Source organism: Babylonia areolata, chromosome 23 (assembly GCF_041734735.1).
Source record: "Babylonia areolata isolate BAREFJ2019XMU chromosome 23, ASM4173473v1, whole genome shotgun sequence".
Lineage (NCBI taxonomy): Eukaryota > Metazoa > Mollusca > Gastropoda > Neogastropoda > Buccinidae > Babylonia > Babylonia areolata.
Window position 1 is genome coordinate 23711890 of NC_134898.1, and position 18995 is coordinate 23730884.

General features: G+C 39.0%; 1 protein-coding gene across 1 annotated transcript in view; it reads right to left on the reverse strand.

The window, feature by feature from the left end:
• LOC143298367 (uncharacterized) overlaps positions 1–17672 on the reverse strand; it is a 35862-nt gene extending 18190 nt beyond the window's left edge. The window contains exons 1-3 of the mRNA XM_076611268.1: positions 17536–17672; positions 12776–13156; positions 8816–8881 (exon numbers count right to left, since the gene is read on the reverse strand). Coding sequence (XP_076467383.1) covers positions 8816–8881; positions 12776–12827 — 118 coding nt within the window. The 5' untranslated portion in view covers positions 12828–13156; positions 17536–17672. The remainder of the gene's footprint in view (positions 1–8815; positions 8882–12775; positions 13157–17535) is intronic.
• Between the last annotated feature and the right edge of the window lie 1323 nt (positions 17673–18995).

The following is an 18995-nucleotide window of genomic DNA, read 5'->3' on the forward strand; positions in this document are numbered from 1 at the left end:
TTTACACATATATGCTCCATACTGAATTATTGTGCACACACAGAAACACACACACAGAAACACACATGCAACACAGAAACAAAACAAAAACATCCAACAAACAAATAACAGTGAAACAACAACTAGTGGGAGGGAATCACACTGACATGGCCCAGTTCTGCGCTTGAACATATGTCATGAATACAGGTCTTTGCCAAAATGGAAAAAAAAAAGAAAAGAAAGAAAAAAGAAAAAAAGAAACAAAGAGTATCTTGGCTCCAGAGCCAAATGCTACAGTCAAAGTGATCTTCTGTTCACAAAACAGTCTGCAGTTCACAGCAGAAAGGGAAAACATGTGAAGCAGTGACAAACTACAACTTTCTTTTGCGCTTTACAATCCACCATCCTGCATACAAATTTAGTTCATTCAGTTTTTCCTATGATTACTGCAGCCACATTCATAAGCAATCTATGTGTATAATACATTAACCACTCTGTCCAACAGCACTGGTTAAGGAAGGATGTGACATATATATTATTAGTTTAGTGCATAATTCCAGAAGATGATTAAACACTGAAAAGATGTGGACAAATGGCACCAATTTAGTTCATTTCAATCACCCTTAATTGACCTGCTACTCCCACCTGTCGAATCATGTGCACAGGTGTGCCTGTGAAACGGTGACACAGCTTACCCACGCATTCACCAATACAAAAGAACTCAAAACACTCAAGCGTTTCCCATTCCCATTTCAATAATCCCCTAAGCATTATGTGTACCTGGAGCTTAATCAGGCAGAAACAGCAGAGGACAGGGAGCCAGGGTAATCAAACGTGAGCTGGCCCGCCTCACGCTTCAATGACAAAAGCTGATAAGATATCATTTCCCGGCTGCATGTGCACCATTCTGGGCTGCAAGGGCTCTAAATGCAGGACTCTCGTCACAGGAATGAAGTGTGAATACACCTTTCTCTGTCACTGGGCTGTAATGCCTGTCAGAGCTCCAAAGGGAGCTCTTCTCTGGCACCAAGTCATGTATGCTACAAGGTACTGCTGCTCCGCCACCTTTATTTATCTATTCATTTGTTTACTTATCCTTTTTTTTTTTCTATCTCTCCTCAAGGCCTGACTAAACGCGTTGGGTTACGCTGCTGGTCAGGCATCTGCTTAACAGATGTGGTGTAGTGTATATGGATTTGTCCAGTGACATCTCCATGAGAAACTGAACTGAACTTAAATGAACTCCTAAGCAGATGACACAAAAGAAGGAAGGAAACAAGAACACAAAAGGAAGAAGAAAGAAACTGAGGACGACAAAAAAACAAAAAACAAAAACAAAAAAAACAAAAAACAACCAACAACAAAAAGAAAATAGACATATCATTCTGTGTTTTGCTTTGAAAACAGCTTTGATGGTAACACTTTCTCTTTCTTCCTTTTTTTTCCCCATGCAGGCCTCTGTATGAACGCACATTCCTGTGCTCATCTGCAACCATGTGCATTTCATGATTCGCATTCTCTTCGTTTCCATGTACATTAAACTGCGTAAATTAGTCATGTCAAGCGAAGAATCTTTTGAACAAATGTCTGTGGGACCTCAGTGCCTTTGATTTTTTTTTTTTTTTTTTTCTTTCAAAGAAGAAAAATCAGTAAAGAAAATCAATGTCTGAATCATTTCCCAAAACTGAGTAAATTAGTCATGCCATGCAAGGACTCTTTTGAACAAACATCCATGTTATCACAGTGCCTTTAATTAAACTAAAACAAAGAAAGAGAAGAAAAATGACAGTGAATAAAACCACTATTTAAATCATTTCCCAAAAACTGGTTGAACATTTCATGGCTCTTTGATAAAACTAATATCAGCATGTGAGTGAGTAAGTGAGTGAGTGAGAGTGTGTGTGTGTGTGTGTGTGTGTGTGTGTGTGTGTGTGTGTGTGTTGTGTTGTGTTGTGTTGTGTTGTGCACTGCACTGCACTGTACTGTATTGTTTTGTACTGTATTGTATTGTATTACTATTTTGTCACAAAAGATTTGCATGAAATTTGGAATGCTCTCCCCAGGGAGAACGTGTCACTACAATGAGAGCACCGCCTTTTTTTTTTTCCTTTCTGCAAGTGTTTTCATTTCCCTATAAAAGTGGATTTTTCTACAGAATTCTGCCAGGGCCAACCCTTTTCTTGCTGTGGGTTCTTTTGCGTGCACTAAATGCATGTCACACATGGGACTTGGTTTACTGTCTCAACCAAATGACTAACATTGAAACCACCACTCTAGGTCAAGTGGAGAGGGAGAAAATACTGACAAGTGTGAGAATCTAACCAGTGTGCTCGGATTCTCTCACTTCCTAGGCGGACGCATTAACCTCTAGGCCAACACTCCATAATGTTTGGAGGGAGTGAGTGTGTGTGTGTGTTTGTGTGTGTGTGCACGCGCGCGAGCACACGTGTGCATACATGTGTGTGCATATGTCACTTTTATCATACGTGTACACGTGTGTACATGATGTAAGGCATGACCCATCCATTATTCTGTCATGTCATTCATCTCCCACTCCAAGTTCCAACACAACTTTCTCTTCCTCGCTTTTTCTGCATGTTCTCTCTCTCTCTCTCTCTCTTTCACTGTGATCTCTCTTTGCTCTCTCAGTCTGTGGTCTCTCTGTCCCCCCTCAGTGTTCTCTACCTTGTACATCTGGGTGCATAAACATGCCTGAAAGAAAGGCACTGGTGGTGGTAGTAATGGTTTAGTTCTGTGCCTATTCTGTATTCAGTTCAAAATACCAAATAAATATTTATAAACATGCACACACACACACACGTTTGAGCACACACACACACACACACACACACACAAACACACACACAAAGTGACAAACACACACATAGAACTGGTACAATAATTTTAAATTCAATTTTTCATTTCAAACATTTCTTTCAAGAATAATTTCTGTTTTCCCACCTTTCATTCTCTCTCCTTTTCATCACAAGGGGAAGAAAAGTCCAGTAATACAATACCTCCACACACCTGCAGTGCTAAATAAATAAGACCTAGGTGACCTTGTAAAATCACACACACACACACACACACACACACACACACACACACACACAGTGAGAAAGGCTCTCACACTCACACAACCTGGGGTATGTTATTCAATTTTTTCAAGTGTTGGCAAGAACTGTGTCACCAGCCCACCACACACACACACAATGTATCAGCTCCTGTTCCTGTTTATAGTAACTAAGCCACAAGCATCCCGGCTTTCTTTACATGCGGAGCACTCAGCACACAGGGTGCTCAGCACACAGGTTTCGAGTGCTCACAGGTTTCGGGACCCATGTCACGTATTACAAGGAGAGATAGAGAACATTTCCTGTGTACATAAAGCAGACTAACAATTGACTTACTCTTTGTTACCAAACCTTTGCTGCTTTTCATGTATGTGAAGGGTTACCCTGTAACCTTCTCTTGGTGAATCGGTACAGTGTGTTAAGAGCGTGTTCTTGGTGACAAATGGTTAGCATGTTGAGAAATAAGGACAAGGAGGATACATGTAATGACAACGAAACACTTCTATCAAAAATGCTTCTCTTTTATATCTATGTGAAAAGGTTTTTGTAATTTATTTGTTTTTGTTTTTTGGGGGGAAACAGTTTATATGCTAACTTTTTTGTTTATGTTTGTCTGCATTTGAGAGTATGTGTGTGCATGTGAGTGTGCATTTGTGCATACATGTGCATGCGTGCCTCTGTGTGTGTGTGTGTGTGTGTGTGTGTGTGTGTGTGTAAGTGTTTGGTTTCTCTTTATAACATATTTCCATTTTTAAAAATCTGTGTCATACTTGTGTGTGTGTGTGCACGCGCGTGCGTCTGTAGTATGTGTGCATGTATATGCATGTGTATGACTGCTGTGTTAATTTTGTGAAAAATAACTGGACGAGTAGATCAAGGGGTGCAATCTGAATGACTCAGTGACTGTGTGTGACTTGCAAATTCAATACAAAGCACTTATGTGAAAATGCACCCATGCATGCAGATGTAAAAAAAAAAAAAAAAAAAAAACCCCACAGGAATGCATTTAAGCCCAAGCAATACACTTTTTATTTCTTTTTTAAGCGTGAGTGCGTATTTGTGTTAAGTTTCATACACACAAAAAGAAAGAACTCACATCTTCATGATTCAAGTTGCTTCTTCCACACACACAGGGGAGGGCAATCACAGTTGGGTAAACAACACTCCTCCAGCAGAAAGACTGGTCATGGTGCCAGAAAGCCACTCCAATAAAACCACAGCCCACTGCACCACAATACCACCACCTACCTATAGGACTGGACCTGCTGTCCTTCACACACCACCACTACAACTGCTGCTCGCCTAGTAGTAGGAAAGTCAAAGGCACGGTCTACCCACACAAAAGCTCTGATCCCCTTCCTACCCTCCCCTTTCAATCAAACACCACCCCCTTCTCCACCCCCTAACCCATTTATCGGCCACGTTGTTTCTCTCTCTCTCTTGATCACAGGCAGGGCGGGTCACAGATTTCAGCCCATAAGGGGTGCGCACACACCACAACTCTTGCCAGCAGAAACAGGACAGTAGTAGGCTGCCAACTGCTCCCCTCCTCTCACACACAAAGAGTTGGTGAAGTTATGATGGAAAAACGTCCCCTGCCCCCACTCCTTTAAGAGAGCAAATTATACTGAAAGGAGTCAACCCTCCGAGTCAGGACTTGTGTGAGTATGGAGTGTGTATAGGGGTGTATGTGTGTGTGAGTGGCTAAGACACCCTGTAGTGCAGGCTAAAAATTGCCCAACCCTGGCCTGCCTGATCAATGCAGGTCTGGGCACGCCACCACCACCACCCCTTGTCACAGGAGACAAATGAGTGAAATCAATCAGGCACAAAGTGTGTGTGTGTGTGTGTGTGTGTGCATCAGTATGCATGTGTTTGTGTGTGTGTGACAACTGTGACCACCACAGGCCCTCAGGCCTGGATGTCTGTGGAACTGAAAAGGTCTGTGCTGAGGTCTCAGCTCTCCATCATCCATGTCCATACATTGTACAAAGCTATCAAATGGATCAAGCAATGCCTATATGGCTTGAGGTGGCTAAAAGGGATACATATCCAGAAAGAAAGAGAGAAAAATGGACAACAAACAGCACAGAAAGAACAATTAGAAAGCAAATGACTGTAACATTAGAATGGAGACATAAGGCTTAAAAAGAGAAATAAATAGAGTATATTTAGATATATGTATATATAGATATATAGATAGATATACATGTATATATAGAGAGAGATAGGAACTAAGGAAGACAACGAATAAGGACATGACATAAATACCTACAAGTATAATACTGTATCTGTCTGCAATAACACAACCAAAGTCTTTGCTATCAGAATAATGAAATATTCCACTCCCAATCTTCCATGTTGATACAGGTATGTGAGTGTTGGAGAGGGGGACACACTAGACACATGACAGTCACACACACACACATATATATATATATATATATATATATATATATATATATATATATATATTACACACACACACACACACACACACACACATATATATATATATATATATATATATATATATATATATATATATATATATTACCTTCCTCCCCTTTCTTTTAGTATTACTTAACAAACATCAATTTGCTGATGATTCTGTTACATAACATTATAATGTTCACACACACACACACACACACACACACACACACACACCACTTTCACCAGTGAAACAGGTTAGTATGTACCATGTGTCACATGTACTTTAAACCTTACAAATGAAGAAAACAATAGCAGGAAACAATAACTTTAAAAACTGCAGAAGTTGCTTCACTGTATAATGCATCTGACATTCAGTTGCTTAGGGCAAGATAAGTCGCCCCATTTTCATAACCCCATTCACTTTGGTCTGCAGAACAACACTGAACACTAACACAATCATGCACACACATACAATGCCTGGAAAAGTTAACAACTTCATTCATGATCCCTTTGTCATTTTCTGAACTTTAAAGATTGAGGCCAGAAAAGGTCTCTTCTTTTTTCTGTTCCAAACAATGTAATATGTGAAAACTGGCTTGTATTACAAAAAAGAAAAAAAAAAAAAAAAGAAAAGAAAAAAGAAAGGACACCAACCTCAAACATTCTAAACAAGGCCTTCAAGACTCACTTGTGATAAATTAAGTCCCCTAGCATTAATTACAGAGTAATTTCCCTTTTTTACTATCTGCACCAAAACGTTTGCAAAATAAATAAAAATTCCATGCTTAGCAAAAGAAGTTCCTGTTTGAACAAAAAATGATAATAATGACTCCTCTTGTTGTTGTGTCAGAATATCAGATCAAAGTGCCAAGTTTAGAGAATACAAAAAAATATAAATACCAGCCGCCGTGGCGAAGTGGTTAGCGTCGCGGACTGACGGCTGGGAGGACGCGGGTTCGAATCCCAGCGGAGGTGGGTTTTTCGGCCCGTGGCCGGCTCCTACCCAGAGTTGAGTGTGCTGTGGGCTTAAATGGGGAGACTGGGACCGCACAGTCGAGTGTCATCCACTTCAAGGATGCGTCTTTGGGTGTGTTGCTCTAATTACCTGACCAACACTGCAAGTGTCTGTATCTCTCGGGCCTGGTTAACGCCGGGATATCATTATGACAGGAAGCGTAGAGTACAGCCTTTCACGCAGTCCCAAACCAAAATGGACCTCCATAGCAATATCGTCATCATCATCGTCATCCTCCTCCTCCTTCATCGTCATCAATATAAAAACAAAATAGTCTCAAAGTCTGTGGCCTTTCATGCCCTGCTCTCATGGTGACCTCAGTTTCGCTGCCCCTCCACTTCCGTGCTTGGGGTGAGTCCTGTCAATGTCGTCAGTGTCGGCAGATTCATGGGGGGCTGTTGTTTGAGGGACGTGGTGGCGGTCTCCACTCTGGGGGAGACGCTCACTCAGTCTGGCTCCGCGACTAAGCCATTATTGTCGTTAGTAGGGGGCTTAGTAGGTGGTGTCCTAAGTACGTTAAAACAGAACAGGCACCACTGAACACCACCGAAGTGACTCAGCAGCAGTGCAGGGTCTCCTCTGGTGTGTGGCCTCCAGGCGACCTAACGTCGATGGTTCCCTGTGGACTGCCGACACTGGAACTGCGACGGACGAACCCGGGTGTGGCCGTGTACGGGGGAATCTAAATGAGCGGCGTGGGAGTAATGCCACTGAAACGGTGCAGATGATGGGGCAGCAAAAAAAAACAAAAACAAAAAAAAAACAGTAAATGCAGTTTGCAAAAATTAAGCTTCTTTTTTTATTTTTTTTGTGCCCATCCCAGAGGGGCAATATTGTTTTAAACAAGATGACTGGAAAGAACTGAATTTTTCCTATTTTTATGCCAAATTTGGTGTCAACTGACAAAGTATTTGCAGAGAAAATGTCAATGTTAAAGTTTACCATGGACACACACACAGACACAGACACACACACATACACACAGACAACAGAACACCAGGGTTAAAACATAGGCTCACTTTGTTTACACAAGTGAGTCAACAAAAGGCTAGACACAGAATTCAACATTAACACCATGCAGTCAAAGACCTGACATGCACACAAACAGCAATGTCAACACTGCCGTCAAATCAAAGCCCACCCCACTCAAGCCCCACCTCCACCACCCAAAGAGCGTACTCTCCAATCCATTAGAATTATGGCTATCATACCAACCACTGACCATAATCTACATGGAGACAAAGGCACACGTCATGATTACACTGCCACACACCAATGCAATGCGCACCACAGAACGGCACAATATGAAGACAAGGTGAAAAGAAAGGCTAATGCTTTAATGCCGTGATCCCAAAGGATTGCTGCTACTACATTCCATGACCAGTCAGGGAGAAAACACAAGAGCAAGGCACAGTGACAGTCCCTGCATGATTTTACTATATATACATATTACATTCATCATATATATCTGAACTGTCTGAAGCTCTGAATCACGCTACTCAGCGCAGGCACAGCCTTATAGTTATAACTATATCATTTTTCTTCAAGCTTTATTAATTTTCATACAAAAGTCAAGCCATCTTTATTACTTCCCAAGAGAAACTACCATGATGAAGTGTTGTTGTGGCACCATTTGTTGATCTGTTCTGCTTATGTGCAAATTGAAATGGGTCAAGATGTTGTATGGTATTACTTTGATTGAACAGTTGTAAGTGAACGGAGAACAAGTCTTTCAAAACAAAAGAATAAAAAGTTAGTGATTTACCACTTCATACAATAATGCTCCTTTAATAATGTAAATGTTGCAGTGACTGTTCAGTATGATGGACAAATTATTCTACTACTCTAGATACTTTTCAGCCAGGGATAGGCTTTTCATCAATACTTTCAATCAGATCATAATATATAATTTAAATATATCCCTTTCTTTGGACCATTCATTTTTAGTTGCAATGCACACACGCACACGCACACCACACACGCACACACACACACACACACACAGACACATCTTAGACAGAGGTTAACACTCTAATCAGAAAAGAACAACAGGCATTTTCAGTATAATTTACTTCTGACATGACTAAAAAGAATAACCAAAGCAACATGGATACATCCATACACATACATGTGCACACACACATACTCACTCACTCAAACACAAACACATGAACATACACACAAACACACACACATACTGACAGAGAAATACACACGTATATAACAACCTAACACAGTCAGCACACACATAATTAATATATACTAGTACACACACACACACACACACACACACACACACACACACACACACCTGAATGCTGCTGCCCTGAAGATCCAGGTTCTGGGCCCACAGACGTCTGCAGCATTTTCTGATTATCTGAAAACATGGACAGCTGGGAATTTTGAATCTGGAAATTTATGTATAGTAAGTATATAATGAACAGATCTATCAATACAACAACAACACAAATTAATACAGCCCAGGAAACATTAAGACTACAGCTAAATTTTTTTAAAATAATCTGAACAGATAGTTGTAATACATAAAAATTGCATGTGTGTTTAAGCCGAACACCCATTACATGATTTAAAAAAAAAAAATTTTTTTCATCAAGAACAGTCCATTAAAAAAAAAAAAAAAGCTGCATGTAATGTTTAAGCCACACTGAATAAAAAAAGAAATGCAAGTTGAAACTAACAACAGATGAACATTTCAAAACTGCGGTATCTGACACTCTAGTGACAGTGTCACACACACACAAACTACACAGAACTGATCTTAACCATGTCCAACACAAATATCCTATAAGTCTTACAAAAAAAAAAAAAAAAAAAAAAAAAAAAAAAGTCTGTTCATTCTCTGTCCTTCTCATCACCAACAGCACTGAACCCAATGAATTTTTCGTCTTAATTGTCTGATTTGAAGAGTTTAAGTAAAATCTCTAGTCCAGGCTCAGTCACCATGTTGGTACACAATGTGTAATTCACATAACAATACTGAACACAATAACAGCAAACATGGCAATATCATAATACAGCTAAATGATTCCTTCTTCTGTGTGTGTGTGTTACAACTCCCATATGCACAGTTCAATACATGTGTATGAGCAGGCATTAACATACATGTATCAATTACCATTTTTGCCCCACAATTTGGGCAGCTTTACTCAATTTTTGGGGATAGAAAATTTACATGTCTATATCACCATTATTCATTTGCCCAGTTCCCATGCTGAAAGAGAGGAAAAATCAATCTTTTTTTTTTCAAGTTATCTTTTTCATCCAAAAAATGAAGTCAAACTGTGTCAGCAGTTTGATAAAACAGCTGCATTTGAACAGTTTCATTTTGTAATTTACAACATACAGACATCAGTTTTTGAAAGTTCTCATGTTTAGTGAGCACAACAAAACAGTTGCTTACAGTTACAGTAACCAATGCAGTTCCTGCAAAACACACAATACCTACTGAACATTTGTTTTGGCATTGCCATGGTGTTAAGAAAATTTGATCCACTCTTGGGAGTACAAAGTTTCAACAACTAAAAATCAATTAAATGTTATATTCAGCAGAGAATTTGTTCTGATCGCTGATATACTTTACAAGGTATCATCTCTGACTGTTTTTTTCGTATTGAATTTCGTCACATTTGTAAAACACAGTGTCACATCCAAAAGAAAAAGAAATTCAAAAGAACCCCAAGTTCCTTAAACTCCAACTTCAATCAAGGTATCAAATAAAACAATATATCTATCAGACCTACAGATGATTAATGCTATGTTTGAAACCAAATGGTTTTACTCTCATGGACTACAACAGCTGTAATATCTAAACATCCTGTTCATATACCACATTGCTGGCAATGTATTCTTTTATGATTCACACTGACAATAAACTGGTTTAAGTAACCCATTATCCACCCATATGATACCTCTTTTCTTTTTTTAATGACAACCTAGTGCAGGTGTACATACTACATGCATTCAGTGATCAAAGCTTTTCTTCTTACCTTGCTCACTTCCTTTCTGTTTGTCTTATTCTGATGATATTGTTGATGGTTTGCTTTGTAATAGGTGGATTTTTTTGTCCTTGTTGTTTTCATATTTAAAAAATCTACATAGAAACCTTTAAAAGCTTATACATTCCACTGAATCTTCTATTCTTCACACAGGCTGACAAAGTTAGACTATGGTACAAACATACACAGAGTGATACAGGTATGAGTCTGACATGAGACTGATAATTCTGAATATTCGCCTGTGTTAACCTTTCACCAGGTGTGCTTGCAGGTGGTCATGTATACATCAGTGTATGCATGTGTGCATACATGTGTGTGAATGAGTCTCATAACCAGCAAGTAACACACACACACACACACACATACATATACATATATATGTATTTCTATATATTTCAGCGCTTTATCTCCATACCACTTTTAACAGGAATGCATATATATGTATGTGAGTAAGTGGGTATGAATTGCTTATCACTGACATATATTTCAGCTGCTTATTTTCATACCTCTTTTACTTTAGTCTTTACCACTTGCCTATCATCGTTCATATCATTCTGATGATATCACCCCTCCCATAACCTTTTTCAACTGTTCACAATCTGGATTCCTGATAATGTACCTATGTGGATCACTGCAATTATTATGTCTTTAGCTGGAAGTAAAATCCTCAACACACCATATTTGGTTTGAAAAACAAAAACAAAGTCACATAAATTATGAAACTTTATATCTAATGACTACTGATAAACGTCATTATCAAGACGGTATCTTGGAAGATCTGATATCTCTCTTTTCAAGAGACTGACTGAGCAATGACTGGACAATAAGTTTTATATACCCTCTTCACTGATATGAGCACAGACAACGAAGCAAATTACCAAAAGCAGTTCCCACACCAACCTAGCTTGTTTCTACACTAACAGAATGGGCATAATTCATTCTAAAATAATTAATTAGCACTTTATTCATAACAAACAATGAAAGGTATCTGTGACTAAAGCAACTTATCAACACCATGCAGCTACAAAAATGTCAGAGTATTAAAAAAAAAAAAAAAGACAATTACAAAAAAAACCCCATTTAAGCTGGGACCGGTGGTTCCATTCTGAGATCATTCTAGCAACAGACTGAGCACGACATGTGTTACACTGACAACTTATCCATCATTCTGTCCGTGTCTATGGCACTGTCATTAACAGTGGCTCCATGGGTCGAATGGGGGAAGAGGTAGCAAAGTGCTTGATACTCACTTACCCACTGTTGAGTAGTCAAGTGATTAGACTTCATGTCAACAGATGTACCATCAGGGCAAGTTCGAAAGGTATGTGTGCGTGCATGTGTGTGTGTGCGTGTGTGTGTGTGTGTCTGTGTGTGTGTGTGTGTGTGTGGTGCGTAGACATGTGAGTGTGTTTTCTCTCCCACAACCCAAATATTACAACTTCGCAAACTTTTTTTTTATTTTTCAATGAAGCAAAAACAATGCTAATATTCTAATTATCAGTATCAGTATCAGTAGCTCAAAGAGGCGTCACTGCGTTTGGTCAAATCCATATACAGTACACCACATCTGTCAAGCTGATGCCTGACCAGCAGCGTAACCCAACGCGCTTAGTCAGGCCTTGAGAAAAAAAAAAATAAAAAAAAATAAAATAAAATAACAAAAAAAAAAAAAAAAAAAAATAAAATAAATCAATAAATAAAAGTAAACTACTTTACTTCTAAGTAAACTACTTTACTTGACCTACCATTCTCAGATCTCTTACATGTGGCATAGTCATTCAACACAATTAGTTTTACATTTATGCCACTAGCTGTTTTGAAGCTAATATATAGCATCAAACTAGCATTCCTCATATCTTCTTATCTTATTCATTTTTAGTATACAAAACAGAGGATTACTTTGACCTCTGAATATGCAAGTCAGATAAAATCCTGGAAATAGTATAAGTGGTCAACTATATCATCAAGAAATGCAAACACAGAGTATCTAAGAGTCTAATTTTCTCTCTTCATGCCTAGTTTCAGGGGCCTTTGCTAACAAAGGACATACAACAAAGATACTGTGGTTTGTGGTCTGCCACAACTAGCGTAGAAGAGAACAAAGCATTACATATATATACTATATAGACATCAATATCTGTTTTCTTTAAGTTTTACTTCTTTTATATATATATATATATATATATATATATATATATATAAATTATATACATGTATCTATTTCTAACAAAATCTTTCTCATCATATGTACTCACCAGTATAATTAGCACGTGTTAGTTCTGAGACGTCAGGAACCTCCCCCTCCATCCCTACCAGCCGGCTTCCTTCTCAATGGTGCTCAATCTCTTGAATGATCCCGTGGTGAAAATTTTTGACAGTTATTTTCAATTCTCCAAAACTGACTGCTTAAATTCAATTCAGAGCACACTCCCTCTGTCTTCCTCTTTCTTGCTTTTCAGCATACCAGGATGAATTCTTGGACCACGCTTGTACAGGTTTCAGCACAACTACTTTTAGTTTATTTTAAATATATCTTTTGTTTTTAGTTTATTTCAGATATATGTGATTTTCTTTTCTCCAAAGTTTTGCTTCTTTTGGGTTGGGTTCAACTTGAAAGTTGTTCATCAGCAGAAAATCTGGAAAAACAAAATACATAAAATATATCATATTGCTTGTGGCTGATTTTGAGGAATGGAGGAAGCCAGATGGGGAAAGAAGAAAATGATAAAAACAAGCACACAAATTCATCATACAAAATAGAATATTCACATATATGTGTGATTATCCAATCACAAGACACACTGACACTCAAAACATATGAGCTAAAAACAGTACAAATTCAAATAAATAATCACATATGAACAGAAATGTCAACCCCTGTCAAGTGTAGGAACTATCAGGAAATTTGGTTGGAACATTTTGAATTTGGTAGGAACACTAGGAGTCCTACTAGTCCTAGCCACTTTTCATGTGTCTATTGACATCATCAAACACCCCCATGGCTGAAAGAAATGTAGAACTTGCACACAGTACAACAAGCATGCAAGTTCCCCAAAATGGAGTGCACGATGCATGGAATATTTTTCCGTGTATGTTTGGCAAACTTCTGTTCCCGCCACTGTTTCTTTACAGCTGACGCATCTGTGGCACTGTGTCGCTTCCCTGGTCTTTCTTTCTTTGGTTTCTCACAACTGGAATCCATGGCTGACTTTCTCAGTTTCCAGCTGCTTGTTTCTTCCTTGCACTCCACAGCTTTATCCACCAGGCACAGATGCTGTCTGATGCAACTTGATTTAGCCATGTTCACTTTTGTTTGGGCAAATGATTAAACTGACTGGTCCGCTCAATGCTGTTTCAATGTAAACATGCACATGATTAGCTGAGCATCGTCACATGAGACCAAGGTTAGCAGTGACTGCCTGGCCTCATGATTGATTAGTCTAGAGCATCTGGGTAATGTTATGACAGGAAAACATGTGACCATGACATGAAGTCAAAATTGAACTCCTCGGAACAATTTTGACATTGGCATAATGTCAGAACTGCGATAAAGTGTAACAATATACAGTAAATTCATAACAGTTGGCATCTCTGTGTCAATACAGAGGCACAAGACAGACACTTTTTTGACTAACTTGTGTGAACAAAGTGAGTCAATATTATAACCCGGTGTGTTCAGTTGTCTGTGTGTGTGTCTGTCTGTATGTACATATGTGCGTCCGTGGTAAACTTTAACATTGCCATTTTCTCTGGAAATACTTTGTCTGCCAATTCCAAATTTGGCTTAAACATAGTCTGAAAAAAAAAAATCTTCATGGTCATACCAATACTAGGTTGTAAGTTTCCCAAATTATGCCGAATTTCCATATCATTTATGGTTTATTTCTTTGAGATTTGTTCCGAAATCCAAAAATTCTAAAAACCATTTCCCACTGAGTTGCTGGAAGGTAAGTTGCATTTTTTAAGAAGGCGACATGACCTCGTTTTTCTTGTTCACAGTTATGAGGAAAGAAATACAAATTCTGGACATAACACATACAGTGATACTAACTACACCATTGTCATATTTCCTGCATGCAAATATTCTAAAGTGGACACTGAATTAATTGGAATGAACATAAAAGAAAAATTGAAATGATCGTTTCTTTCAGCCCATTGTGGACTGGTTCGTGCAGATCTAGAGATCTACCATGTTTTGCAATGTGCTTTAAGTGATGGCAACAGCTCCTTCACCGCCGAAATAAAAGAATAATCGAGATATAATAAAACATATAAAAATCATGATTTAAATGGCGTTATCACATCCAATACAATCATGTCTTTCTAATACATGATGAAGAAAACAAAAACACTAGTCAGTGGGGATTAGTCTGCTTGCTTCAGAACTGAACATGCATGGTTCAGTCCTGCTCACATGCCTTTTTCTCTTTTTTCTTTTTTTCTCCCAAGCCTATTTCATATAACATATTATATTCTTTACAGAACACTTTTTAAGATTCTTTTAACCTCTGTTTTTGTTGTTGTTGTTTTTCTCCTCATGGTTCCTTTACTGGATAAACGCGAAACACAAGGGAGTCTTGAAGGCTTTGCCTCTTGTGTTTTCTGTGTGTTTCTTTACAGACAGACACTCAAAGTGACGTGAAAACAAAAAAAGCATCATACACTGATCTGATAGAGAGACTGACTGACTGACTGACAGAATTCCTGAATATCAAAGAGATTTTTGTTTTTGTTTTTTAAACACACCACACAGTGTGTTGATTCACTGACAGACAGAGAGGAAGAGACAAAGACAGAAAGAGACAGACAGAGACTGAGACACAGAAATGATGCAACTGAGGAAAACCGATACACACGACAATAAGATGGGCCATGACAACTGAGGGGAGAGGAAAACACACACACACACACACACACACACACATGGATCCGCTAAATATTACATACAGATCCATGGATATAAATATTTTTCTAACTTGTCCCGGCATGCACATCAGTGGTGTGCTCTGGGACTCAACGACGGGATTATGTCGGTGCTAGAGTCGGGGTACATGCTGTCTTGGGTGGAGCATCCCCTGCTGGGTGCCATCCCAAGTGGATGTACCCACTGGGGCGTCCTGTGAACTGTGGTCAGCCCAGCGGGATGAGCTGGGACGATCCCGAGCCGGGACCATGGCCGCCACTGGTATGATTGGCTGAGAGCGGGTGGGCCCATCTTTTCACTGTTAGCCGCGCAAAATTTGGCCAAGCAGAGCAAACCAATAGGCCTAGTTTGCATCAGTTTGACATGGTACAGTATATGACACCAAAATAAATATTTATAAAATACAATTTATATATATATATATATATATATATATTCAAACTCCTTGTGATAACATTAACAAGCATGAAATTGACATAAATGAAATAAAATAATATTCATAACTTCTGCAACTGTTATTTCTTCTGATGTTTCTTCACCCTCCATAATGACTATATATATCATCTTCCTTCAGAAATTGTGATTCATGTGTGGACTGGCCCCTTGTCCTTTTCTGACTTCTTCATAATCATGACACTGCCACGTACAACATGGCCACTTCCCAGGAGAATCAGTTCCATCTACAGGAAGACCTCAACCAGCTTGCTGAGTGGGAGAAGACATAGGACATGACCTTCCACCATGGGAAGTGCTTCACACAACCAGTGACCCATAACAGAAGACTCCTAACTCACAACTATAGACTGCACGGATATACTCTGGAAACCATGATCAGCGCCAAATACCTCTAGGTGTTTCCATAACCAAAGATCTCAACTGATGTGCACACATTAAGTTATTAACACTTTGTCAGTTTGTGCAAAAAAAAAAAGCCAAGACCCTGGGCTTCCTGAAAAGAAATCTGAAAATAGGATCCAGAAGTATTAAAGAGATGGCCTACAAATCCTATGTACGTCCCATCCTAGAGTATGTATACTCAGTCTGGGATCCCCATGCTCAACAGAACATGACAGACTTGAGGCCATCTAGCGGACTGCAGCCAACTTTGTAGTGAGGCACTACAGTCACACCTCCAGCCCCAAAGACATGATAAAGAATATCAAATGGCCTAGTCTTCAGGGCAGGAAATGGCCTTGTGTTGTTTTACAAAATTCACCACAACCTGGTCCACACTGACCACAGTTCCTGCTCCACTATGACAACGCCGCAGTCATAGCCAGCAGTTCATGCTCCCACAGTGTCAAACTCAGTACCCACAGTTCTCATTCCTCCCAAGGAGTGAAGGGTCATCATGGATTGGAACAATTTAACAGAAAATGTTGCAGAGGCCAAGATTATTGACACTTTTGTGTCAAGGGCATCCAAACTTCAATGGGGCAGCACTTTTTCTACTTTTTTTCCGGGGCCCAGACTCCCCTGCTGAACTGGAGATGCATAACAGTTGTGGTTCTGTTTTTTGTTTGTTTGTTTGATTTTTTGCTATAGGTCACACTCCCCCTTATTGAGCGACAGAATAATCTCAATGATAATTGTGGTCCCTAAAGAGGAAGATGAAGAAGAATACTCATTCTCAGGGAGGTGAATCAAGTTAGTTTATTGTTTGTTGCCATGTCTTCCCCACTCGAATGCCGCAAATAAGGCCAAAAAGAGTGGAAGTGAAGGAATGTTGAGTATATATCACAATGTTACTAATGAGTAAACAACTTTTCCGTCTTGAAAACGAAACAGTACACGGGAAGAAATGCGGGTATTGCCAAATTGTCGGTTTATAATCCAGTAAAGAGTTGCTTATATCGCCTTGCAACACTAAGGCAAATCGATGTAAGAACTGAATCTGGAAATGTTTTATAACATGATACAAACTGTATTTACTATAGTAAACACTTACTTGGTTACAGCAATACAAGTGACAGTGAGTGACAGAAGAAGATCGAGAAGTGAGATCATAGCCTACGTATAACTGTGTTGCTATGGCTACAAAACCATTGTGGAACAATTGTTTCTATTTTATATCGTCCAAAAACAACTCACCACAACATCCCTGGAGCCCGAAGAGAAGCTACAAAAACACAACATAAACTATGCTTCTTGCAGTTGAACACAAGTAAGGTCTTTCCTTCCTTCCCGAAACCATTGTTTCCAGTCTGTGTAAAACGGGAGACAACCACGCACTGTTAAGTGTTTCAGTTTAGTTGCGTAGTTTTTGTTTTTGTTTTTGTTTTTTGTTGTTGTTTTTTTCACGATTTTATTTCACATATAACAGTAACGCCGTCGTCAATATTACATGTGCTTGAAATTTGTTTTTGCTATTGCTTTGTTTTTCGAAAATAAAAGGTTACATCTCAAACCAGAACAATATGACCATAAATACACCAGCCGTAACATCTTTGATATTTTTTACGGTGCAATCGTCATTACAAATCGCAAATAACTCTCTCTCTCTGTCTCTCTGTCTCTGTCTCTCTCTGTCTCTCTGTCTCTCTCTCTCTCTCTCTCTCTCTCTCTCTATATATATATATATATGTGTGTGTGTGTGTGTGTGTGTGTGTGTGTGTGTGTCTTGACACTGGTTATGTCCCTTCTGACTGGAGATATGCAAACGTTGCACCAGTTTCAGTTTCAGTAGCTCAAGGAGGCGCCACTGCGTTCGGACAAATCCATATACGCTACACCACATCTGCCAAGCAGATGCCTGACCAGCAGCGTAACCCAACGCGCTTAGTCAGGCCTTGAGAAAAAAAATATATAGATAAGCTTATATAAATAAATAAATAAATAATAAATCATGATATAAAAAGGTAGTAGTAATGAAAATAAAATGAAAAATAATAATAAATAAATAAATAAATAAGACAACAATGATGATAAATAAGCAAATAAATATAAAACATGAAGACACACATTCACACATACACCCACACATTCATAACAGATATGCCCCCAAAACGCAGTTTCACAGATATGAAAGCCCAGTCAAATACATATAAACGTACATGAGCTCGAACACACACACCACACACACACACACACACACACACATTACCCTGCACCTCCTCTACCCCCTCCTCCACACACTCATTTCTAGTCTATGTATCGCAGCTTCCACGGCACACACACACACACACACACACACACACACACACACACACACACACACAGAGATGAACGCTTACTTGTACAAGCACACACACACACGCCCATATCTCCCACCCCCAACCCCACACAAAGATATAATATATACCTTCCAATATCCTGTTGCTCCCACAGTGTAGGCATGCATACACTCACATACCTCATCCTCTACCCCACCCCCTAATTTGAAGAAGTTATTATATACCTATTCATTATCAATATATTCATCACATTCCATTCTTTTGCGAATGTCTCTGTCCGCATGCTTTGAAGCTTCATCGAAATAAAAATGAAACTGAAAATCAGTGACTTTGACTTCGTAATTGGCGTGCCTGCTGTGCTGATAAACACAACGACTT